General features: G+C 37.8%; 1 protein-coding gene across 11 annotated transcripts in view; it reads right to left on the bottom strand.

Moving 5' to 3' along the window:
* SPEN (spen family transcriptional repressor) overlaps positions 1–11,535 on the bottom strand; it is a 94,458-nt gene that overhangs the window by 50,869 nt on the left and 32,054 nt on the right. For all 11 annotated transcript variants that reach the window (XM_065574979.1, XM_065574974.1, XM_065574975.1 and 8 more), the window contains one exon: positions 9,688–10,164. In XM_065574979.1, coding sequence (XP_065431051.1) covers positions 9,688–10,164 — 477 coding nt within the window. The remainder of the gene's footprint in view (positions 1–9,687; positions 10,165–11,535) is intronic.

The following is an 11,535-nucleotide window of genomic DNA, read 5'->3' on the forward strand; positions in this document are numbered from 1 at the left end:
ATTTAAGGCAAGATGGACATGGAATTAGAATTTTCCCTTTAATTGTAATGGCTAGTATTTTCCAGGAAGTTTTTAAGTAGGCCTTTCCTCTTTTCTTTTTAATTCTTCCATGTGAATATCAAGTGTGAACTACTACGCTGCCAACTCTTTCAAAAACTTCACAGCCTACCCTGCACTTCTTCCTTCTCCAGATGAGATTATCCCTCCGGAAAGAGAAGGAAACAGAAGCTTTTCTTTCACTTAGTTTTCCCCCCACCCCCTACCTAGATTTGGATTTCTTCTCTCTTGTTCTTTAGAAAAAGAATCAGAAGAACCAGATCTCCTCCTGCCTTTGAGTACTGGTCCCAGAGAGTGATGACCTCACTTCTAGAGCATAGCAGAAGCTCTTCATCATGCAAGTTAGACCACAGTTAATGATCTCCTTTTTCTTGGCCTTATTTAGATCCTTTGTGCAAGGCTTCTTGGACAGAAACTTGAAGCCAGAAGACTGCAGTAAAAACAACAACAAGCCCCCCCTCTACCCCCATGCGCTCAACATATCATGTGTAGAAAATTCAATTCCAGGAGATTCATGATTCATAGGAGGAAATTTCCATTCCATGGCTTGAACAGATAAACATGGGACCTGTAACTCACTATATGTGCAGCTCCAAAGAAGGCAGTGGTGGAAGCTGTAGCACAGACAGAGCTCAATTGCTTTTGCCGTTGTAGCAGAATTATTGTAAAGGTGGCAGCTATAAAGGATAAAACTACAGAAAGAGGAATTGCCTACTCCCTATAAGACAGCCAGAATTTGCAGACTGCTGAACTCCATGTCAGATACCAATTCCCACTTCTTTAGAACAGCTGCTGCCTGCAGGTGAGCAAGAAGTGGTGTCTTACTGATGAACTAAGTGTCTTCCTGAGGCACTAACCTCTGTGGTGCTTCCTCTTAGAGAAAGGAGGGAGACCAATGAAGATGAAGGAATCTCATGTGAAGGGCCTAGATGATATAGCTGGGGGCTTAACTATCAGGAACACTGGTCCAAGCCTCAAATTTGCTGAGTAAGAACCATGTCCCAAAGAAGTCTAAATTCCTGACAGTCCTCAGAGCCGAATAAATAGGTCTATCCCCAACACAAGGATGCCCTCAGTGGGTACAGATTAGGCCAAAGCCCATTCAAATATCTATATAATTTTAATAAGGTACACATATAAACTTAGGACCCCCTAAACAATGCACTTGTTAAACTCCAAACTTGAAATTTAGTAAGAAAAGGCTCTGCACAAAGAGAGGTCTAGCTCTGCCTGTATGCAACCCTTTGGAGGCAAAGAATTCTGGGAATGTTTTTTGAAAAGGAGTCTTAAGTCCCAACAGGAGCTGTAAAGTTCTGGTCTCTGTTCCCAAGTACAGGAACAGAAGGGAAATCCAGTGTAAAGACTGATGGCCTGAACAAGATAAACTTCTACAGTTACAGATTTAGAAAGTGACAGATAAAGATAATAAAAACAGAGCTAACACTTAGCGTAACACACCCAAACAGAGTTTGTAACAACCTAGTTTTTAAACTACAGAAAATGTCCACCCCCTTCTGAAATCATAACTAATCCAAGCAGAGAATATTAAGAGATTATGTACGCTAACGTAAATTTAAATACAAAAAAAGACCGTAGTAAGGATGACTTAAACTGACGATATGAATAACTTAAAGTGATCTAGGCTTTTATCAATACAGAAAAGTCCTAACATGTTTTTCAAAAAAAGAGAGAAGCCAGTGCTAGATTATATAAGATCACTTGTACTCCTTTGCAACTGTGTGTTGGCAGCTTTCCACTACTACTGGGGGTTACCATAAAGCAATAGGGCAAAGTGCTTTGAAGTTGTCCCTTTTTTGTGGTTTCATATTGTGCTATGTTTATAAACTTGCATGTCTATAAATTCGGGAAGTTCTTCTCTTGTCAAGAGTCTGCTTTTGGTCAGATGTGAAAGAAATACTTTGTTTATTTAACACAGAGAAGGCTAGATAACCAAGAGACATTTCAAACATAAAAATAAAATAATCCATTATTGTTAAAAATCTGATACAAATGTAAAGATTTCAGTATTGTTACCATAGTTAAATTTATTACACAGCTTTACCTGCAAATATTAACATTTCACAGTACAATGATGATTTTTTATTTGAATTGTATAGTCATTACAATCCTCATAGGATGCTAAAATACCTAAGCATAACAAGGATATGTTTAATGCAAAATTTCATCTTTAGTTCTGAGGTTCCTTGCTTTTGCGTTACATCAGACCCTCAAGATTTTTAAATAGGGTTTTGTAAAAAACTGAACGATATTCAGTTTATTTTTAAAAAAGTAATTTTTAAATTAAATTGCTTCCAAGCCAAATATTTGTATAGGAAAATTTTAGTCCAAAGCACAATTTAACAGCAACATTTAAACCCTAACAAAAATAAGGGAATTGATTTAAAAAAAAAATTACTCAGACACAACTACAAAGGCCCTACTGGGGCAGCTATAATTAATTTCTGATGTTCTAATTACACATTCAACACACTGCAATGCGCATACAACATATGGCAGAAGGAAGATTTCAGTGTGAAGGGGGTTTACAAGTTTAACTTTTTCATTCAAAAAGAAGGTCGAGTGGGAGGCTTCTGAAGTAAACTTCTGCTTATTTTTGTATCCCACGTTCACCACTGCTGTATCTAAAATGCCACCTTCCCAGTAACATATCCGGGTTAATTGGCTACCATTTCACTTAGCATTTGTAAGCACATCCCTTCCCCCACAATGCAAACCACAAGACTCCTGCCTGTCACATGGCTGGAACCCTGCTGGCTCTCTCCCGGCACTTCCCCCTCCCGCTCTGTAGAAAGCACAGCTCACATACAGCCTCTGGGAGGTGGCATTCAGCCAAATCAAACTGGATGATTCCAGTCCAGACTGGTTCTGGAGACACAAACAAGCAGTTCCTTGCTTCCCCAATCCCCACTATTCAGATGGAGCAAACTCTCTCAGCGTACAATCCTCTTTGCTTACATACTCTGAAAACTGCTCTCTGACTTGTTCTCATTTTATTCCCAGAAAAATCACATTAAATCTGAACAGCTCCCTAAAGTGCATATTAAGAGAGTGGGTCATTCCCAACACACACACACACACACACCTTTTTTTAAACCCCTCTTCCTCCCACATGCACTGAAGTAACCAGTTCAAGCAATTCTAGCAAAGCTTCATATGAACTCTATCAAAGAGTCCAAACAGTCATTCGGCCCCCGTTTTGATTGCAAATACACCTTTGGGAGGTTTAAACCCAGAGAAACAGTTAAAATGGGTTTTTTTTTAAATCACACATGAAGATGTGTCACAAATATGGGTAATTGATGTATAACATATCACCTAACAGAGCTAAATAAAGGCTGCACTATATAAGAATAAATGCCAGCAATCCCCAGGATAACAAATCCAAAATGCTGTTTACTCAGCACTTGAACATCAATAATATACTCTTTGTAATGCAAGTGATTAATACTGCTGTATTTTTGACCAAAAAGCCCCAAAGTGGCTACACCATTTTGCTGACTAGTTCACAGTAGGGTATAAACACAATAAATTATGCCGCCTCTGGAAAGTATTAGGCAACTAAAAGAAACAGACTTTCAGAAAACGGTAAAACTTATTGTGCAATATTATTTTTAATTGATTACTCTAAAGGGATCCAGATGAACTAATACAATATGCATGTTTTCTCCCCTCTTCTCTATAAACAGCCAATAGTTTTAGTGTTCAAATTAATGCATTTCTGAAGGAGAGAGAGAGAAATAGTTATCACTCTCATACGATGAGATGGCCTAAAACCTCAACATTTAGTCTATGTCTACACTAGAGAGCTTACAGAGGCACAGCTGTACCAATGCAGTTGCGCCACTGTAAGATGTTTCATATAGCCACTCTATGCCGACGGGAGAACTCTCTCCCATCGGCATAATTAAACCATCCCCAATGAGTGGCGGCAGCTATGCCGGAGGAAGAGCTTTGCACACTATCACTTATGCGGATGAAATGTATGTCACTCAGGGGGATGGTTTTTTCACACCCTGGAGCGATGTAAATTTTGAGGACATAAGTGATAGTGTAGCCTTAGAATTAGTTTACCAGCTAGGAGGAGATCATATAATGGTCACGTAATGTATTTTGCATATGTCAACATCAGCATTACTGACCATCTATGTAAATAAATAAATTTGTTAGTCTCTAAGGTGCCACAAGTACTCCTCGTTGTTTTTGTGTAAATCATATATATCAAACTATTATGTGTACACATACACACAGAAAATACATAGATACACATATAGACTTACACAGACTACAGGCAGGAAATTTTCATATGTCTTTAAAAGAAGGAAGAGATGTCTTGCTCTCTGTATTTCTGTCTCTCAAGAGCAAGACACCTTTTTCCTCTTTAAAGCCATCAGAAAAATATCTGCCTGTAGTCAATTTTGAGAAACTTGATATAGTCCCAAGGGTGACATTTTTTAAGAGGATGATCTGGTTATAGTTAGATTAGATGTAGCACAGACACAGAAACATGAACAAAAAGCACAAGAAAGAACAAAATGAGACTGTTGACTGCTACAAAACTGAGGACACTAGAGAGTTGGATTTCTTATACTTAATTTTTTTTTTCATAACTCACATTTCCTAAGTCTAAGATAACATCAAAGTGGCATATGGCTTTATCTGAACAAAAAGGTGAAGATCAGAAGTTTTCATCCTGCGGATAATTATTGCCTTTGCTATAAATACTCAAAATGGAAGCAATTTAAAAAAAAAAATTCTCTGCCCTAGTCTCTCTCCACCACTATAGGAATATTCACTAAATTAATGCAAAGAGTCATAACCTACTTTTCACGTATTTATAAAAAGAGATACAAAGTACCATTCAGGTGAACTCTTCATTCCAGTAAAGTTCTTCATTCCATATGACTTATCTGTACGGAATTCTTTTACTCATAGAATCATAGAATCTCAGGGTTGGAAGGGACCTCAGAAGGTCATCTAGTCCAACCCCCTGCTCAAAGCAGGACCAATCCCTCATTAAATCCCCAAATGGCCCCCTCAAAAGATTGAACTTACAACCCTGGGTTTATCAGGCCAATGCTCAAACCACTGAGCTATCCCTCCCCCCATTGATCACCATGACCAGCCCCAAAGTATCCAAGTATCTACATTTGCAGTTCGCCTAAATCCCAAATAATTTTTCAACTGTCCCATGCAGAGACATCTCCTAACCCGGTCAAAAATCCTAAATCCCATTTTAAAAACAATAATTCATCACTAGCTGGCAGACAAACTCTAAGCAGAAGAGAAGGAGGAGGGGACAATGATAGGGAAAAGTTGGTATTATGTAATGAAACTAAATTTGCTAATTTCTACTTTCACCAAACGAACAAAACAATGTATTCTAGACTCCATGCTCCCAGGAAAGGTTTAACTTTTTGTTGCACTTATTCTTCCTGTGATTAAAATGCACTAGTTCTTGTGATTTTTTTTGTATATTTGTGTTCAAGAATCATAAGTAACACTAATGCTTTTATTTTCTACAGTTTCTGTTGCTGTAGGAAAAGGAACTTTAAAAAAATTTACTTCAATTGATCAGTATTAAATGACCTCTAATTAATCTATAAATTACCTGTTATTACAACTTTGGGAACACCTTATAAATGGCATAATACTCAAATTCACTTTCAGACACTAAGTAGAATTTCTTGCTGTACATTTCATTCAGTGCTACAAATAAGAATTCTACAAATGCTTTTTGAGAATGAACATAAACTACTTTGCATATATGCTGAGTCTGGTGCTATAATATTTGGACAGGAGCTTGCACCTTATGGTGTGAATCACAGCCAATTATGTAACTAGCTAGTAAAACAAAACAAACAAACAAAAAAACCTACCTTGAACTTAAACACCGAACAAACATTCTTGTAAAAAAGAATGGGAAGGAACTCTACTTACTTTGTGTGTGCGCACACAAAATTCAGAATGATTTCTTACTTTTTTAGTGTCTGCCTTGAAAGCTCCCTTACTGAATTGAAGGATCATAGGAGATCTAAAACACTTCTGTCCTCAATGCCATGTGCTTCAAAATGTTGCTGAATGAAGATTTTAAAATTAATGACAAAACACACGCAACTACAAGAAATGTGCTAACTCAATTGATTTTACAAAATTACTACTTTTTTTTTTTCAAAAAAACAAAAACCTCTGAATCATTCAGAGATCTTCACACGAGTCAGCTTTCCTCTCCGATATTCTGAGAGAGAATAATGTCCTTTTTGGTCTTATGTTCTAATTTACTCATTTGCAGGTTCTCATCACGAAACCCCAAAGAAAGCATCCAACGATAACAAAAGACCTCTTAAAATATAGACATAAAACGAAGCTTAACTGAAGTGGAATTCAACACACTCCAAATCTATGTAAGACAAAGGTTTGTTTACATTTCTAGAATATGCAGAGCATCTTTCCTCACAACATTGTCCAATTAGGGAAAATCTTCTAATCTTATATATGACCCTTGCTATGGTTTATGTCTTTCAAAGAATGAAACTAAAAGACATCATAATTATTTTGATTGTTATTTTTCTGCTCATTTTTCCATGGTAGCTTACAAAAAACTGCCTATCACCCAGATTTTTTAAAGTGCTAAGCATTCAGTAGTTCCCAAAATTTGACCCTAAATACTTACATTTGGTCTAGAAGTGACCTACTGCTGTACAAAAATACAGTTTACTTCACAACTGACAATGGAGAAAGTGAGACAGACATGAAAAAGAGGCTTGAGGGAGAGAATTATCTTGGGCACCATTGGTGATTTTCACTACTTATGGCCAATCAACCACAGAATTCATAGTGTTTCCGTAAATTCCAAAATATTTTTAAAATCTTTCACTAATGGCCGAGCCATAAAAGGATCTCAAGTATTCCAAAAGCACTGAGACACCCTACTACAGTTTCAGAGCTCATTTAATTTCTGAGTCAACCAATGGCATCTATGTTTATTGCAGGAGAAATTCTACCTTTATTTACATTTCTACATCCAGAGGTGAAAGTAAGCCGGTACGATACAGTACGGCATACCGGCAAGAGCCAGTACGCCGTGCCGGACCGCACTGGCTTCCGCGGCGGGGATTTAAAGGGCCCGGAGCTCCGCGGCGGCCGAAGCCCCGGGCGCTTTAATTTGCCCGGGGTTGATTTAAAGGCCCCAGGGCTCCCAGCCACAGCCGGTGCCCCAGGGCCTTTAAGTCTTGAGAGGCCCCGTCTCTTCCAGTTGAGGCCACGCCTCTTCCAGAAGAGGTCACGCCCCCTCAGGACTCCGGCAGTACCATTAAGTCCTGTAAGTTACTTTCACCCCTGCCTACATCCCATTGAAAACAATGGGAAATGCATTTGGAACTTGGTAAACCATTCTATAGATTATATAAACCGTAACAGGATGCATTTCATTCTCCATAGCTCTGCATTGTTAACAGGAATAAAAAAGTAACAAGGTCTTATTGAGTAAAAAGGTGCTTTTTCTTTTTAAAAAGTAGTTATTCTTGAAATTAATGTTATGATGTAATGTACATGTTTTATGATGTAAATGATATAATGTTTATTATTTTATATTCCATAGTTTGTAAAATGTGTAAAAGCATTGTGTGTTCCTTCAGGATGAAAGGCACTATCCATAAAACTTACTAGTACTTACTTCATTGAGTCTGAATTCACTGCTCTGGTTAATAAAATCAAATCCATCAAAATTTCTCTTTTCCAGAGACACATCTAATCTTGCAACATTAAGATAAAAGTTACAGGGAAAATTAACTACCAAAACATAACTGATATTGATAGTTTCTTATTAAAAATTTCACTTTGTTCCATTGGGGCAATATTTAGTGTTGTCAATTTCTGAGTTCTTCACCCCAGGTTGGAGATTTTAATGTCTCACAACACTTGTATCCAGTAAATATGTAGGTGAGCTGGGCTTCTGCTGTTTCTTTTTTTTTTTTTTTTTTTTTTTTTAAATGATGGATAAAGCCCACCCAAAAGTACAGGTATTTTTCTTGCTTATATTTTAAGACTAAGAGATATCAGGCATGTCACATTTGATCTTCTCTGAGAGGTCTCAGTGATGTTTATTTCAAATTCTAACATGTCTGAAGGTGTTAAATCTTTAGCAAAATGTTTCCTTTATTTAAAATGCTAATTTGTCACTGAAAAATAGGAGACAAGATATTAAGTGAGCCTGTTTTATGGTTGGCTTGTCTTTCTCTTAATTGCTCTTGTGATATCACCATTTCACTAATTCTCCACTCATCATAGTCCGCCAGCCTAGATAAGATCTGAATTTCTAAATCAAAAAACAGGGGGGGAAAAAACTCCTTAAAAATAAATAATTAGAAGAACAGAAGGAAAGAAACCTCTTGGGGCCTTTTCATACATCATAAAGAAGCCAAAAGGAGCAGAAACTCTGTTTTCTTTCCCTTTGCAGGTTCCCTTCAAAATCATTCTATCTTCTGGAATGAGTTCAAACAGTTGTTTGATGAGAGTAATTATTTTGATTAGTGAGTTACCAGTTGTAAAATTTTGTTCACTAAGAGATCATCAGACTATCCAAATTAATATTATGGTAATAACGAATTTCTTAAAAATAAGTTTTCAGTATTTTTCTTTTGGAAAGTAATTGGTCAGCAAGAGAAATATTTCCAGCCCTAAAAACCTGCCCTACTTACTCAGCAACTGAGCTCTTTACCGAACAGTTCAGTTACATTTTGCATTACCATCGTTGTGGAATCCCTGTTGCTGAGGGATTTTAAGAACGGGCTAGACAAACATCAGTCAGGGATTGTCTAGGTACATTTGGTCCGGCTTCAGCACAGAAGGATAGACTGACTAGATGACCTCTCAGGGTCCTTTCCAGCCCTACTTTTCTATTAGGCTGTTAAGTCTCTAAATCCATTTACAGTGTTAATCACAATTCAAGAAGGTGAATGAGAGTGAGGTCAACAGGATATTTCAGTTTGTCCAAATAAATTCAGCTCCTTGATAGGTTTGTTATTACTATAATTTTAACCACATACACTTTATACTGCAATTCTGAAATAGCAGAAATATTGAAGCAATCATCATGCAGCTGACTACATGAAGTCCCTAGGAATTGAATATTAAAGATTTTTTTGACAAGCACACTCTTCTAGAAGTGTAAGGTTTTCTTGTAAAGAAATTGCTAAAACTTTTCAAAGCAGTAGTAGCAAAGGGTTGTAGTGACATCTCATTAGTAGGACTTAATTATTTGTACACAGTATACTACAGAAAATTCACTAGTATTTGAAGAATCAGTAACTACTACACTCTTGTCTAATAAGAGAAGTCTGTTTTGCGATGCATTGTCCTTATATTTCATGCCAGTTCGTTTTTACATTCATGCACAAAATTCAGAATAATTTGTAATGGATCTCCCCAGATATTACTGGGGATTAGTGCCACATTTTGATAGCTGAGGTTTCTATTCCTCATGTTTGCTTACTACAGATGCTGTCCAGAGAAAAGGATTACTATACTGTAGCAATTTTCTTCACACCGAGCTGATCACTGTTTGGTTTCATTTAACAATGCATCCATGATAACCAAAAGCTGTTAACCTACCTGTCGCTGCTGGTACTACTGCTGCTGCTGATTGAATCACTACTTGACGATCTACTCCTAGAGCCGCTGCCACTAGGGGACCTTGTGGGTCTAGATGCTTGGCTAGCCAGCCTCTGGGGAGACTGGGTCCTAGACTGGGACGAATGTGGTGACCGACTCCTGCTGTGCTGGTAATTCCGTTCTGGCCTTCTGCCTCGTACCTCCCGTGTAATATCATCCCTGTAGATATCCCTGTGTACCACACTGGGCAATGTAAACTGCTCCCGGGCCCTAGGTTCATAACGGGGGTCATGAGCATCAAAACGGTTTGGACTTCGACTCCGTGAAGTATAATAGAGCCCATGTTGTAATGTCCGCTCTCGAGGGTCTCTATAGTAATCCTGATCGTAATGTCTTGTCCGATCAAATCCTCCCGTCCCCCGTTCATGGTGTCCATAGGCACTATGTTCATAAGCACGCTCCCTGTTATCTGAAGCCCTGCATTTATAAGGGGGAAAAATATTTAATCAATCAGACAAGGGTAAGCAAAACAAAAAGCAAGTCATGCAAACATTTACTTCAGCACTGACTTTATTTTTGCAGCTGGTTCTCCACTAAACAGCAATAACCTATTAAGCAAACACTGACACACTTAAGCATTTTACTTGACTCCAAAGTTGTATTTATACACAGTAGAGCTGAGCAATCATTTTGCTTTAATCATAAATTGGGCTTTCATGACCAGTGTCCTTCAAAGCAGAATATATCAATTTTTTTCACATTTTCATGTGGAATTTGCATTATTTTATTTTTAAGTAAGTCTTTATAACTTTTAAGAAAAAACATTGTTTTCCTGCATCCATCATCTAGTTTTTAAAAATGTGTTAATGAATTTTAACTTTTATTTTCCATCTTATTATCATGTTTCTGCAGAAATATCATTACAAATTAGGCTATAGCCATGAAAGCCTCAATGCAAAGCATGACCCAGAAGTAAGAAGCTGCTTTCAAAAGGGGTTATATCTAAGGTCCTACTTCATGTGTGATATTGTTGACGTGGCAGATTAGCAATATTAGGCTTCCACCGCCATTTTATTTTAAATTTGCATACTCTGCAGTCCCTAATTTTGCATACATGTTAAGGTTTGCACCACACACTTTCCCCCCCCCCATTAGTACATTAAATGATCTTGGAACGTTTTGGGCAGGGCTTTTAACCAGGCTGGGGTGAGCAGGGCAGCCACCCAGGGTGCAAAAAAAAAAAGGGGAGGGGCGGGGGGAAGAGACTGGGCAGAAAAATGATGGGGGGAAAAAACAGCAGGGGCTAGAGCAGCACAGAAGTAAGGGGGGGCATTACCATGCCCGCTGCAGGGCTCTGCCCTTACCAGTTTCTTGCCTCATTTTTCCGCTCTCTGCCCCTTTCCCCCAACAGCTTGCCCCGTCCTCATTACGGCCCTGTAGTTGTAGCAAATTGTCTGGTTATCAAAAAATTCCCAGGTATAACATAATAGTTGAGAGTTTATATCGTTTCACCAAATTTTTCTTAAACAAATAGGTCTAATGTGGCTTTTCCAAATTATTGCTGTTAATAAAGGCCCATTATTACTTTTCCACAACTGTCCATGTTTTGTCCACAAATCAGCCACAATTATTTGAAGATCATTCCATGATTCAGATAGGATCTTAGTTATCTCCCACAGAGAAACCCAACAAATTAGGTTATCTTCTTTAAAACATTTCCATCCTCATTACAAGGAGTTTTGATATTATCAGAATTCTACACCTAGAGTCCTGGGTACGTTGCTCCTCCTAAACAAATATTTTGATTGCTAATATCAGAAAAATAAATTGCTAAATCTCAAGGATAAC

The sequence above is a fragment of the Chrysemys picta genome, chromosome 21 (genome assembly GCF_011386835.1).
Source record: "Chrysemys picta bellii isolate R12L10 chromosome 21, ASM1138683v2, whole genome shotgun sequence".
In the NCBI taxonomy this organism is placed as follows: Eukaryota; Metazoa; Chordata; order Testudines; family Emydidae; genus Chrysemys; species Chrysemys picta.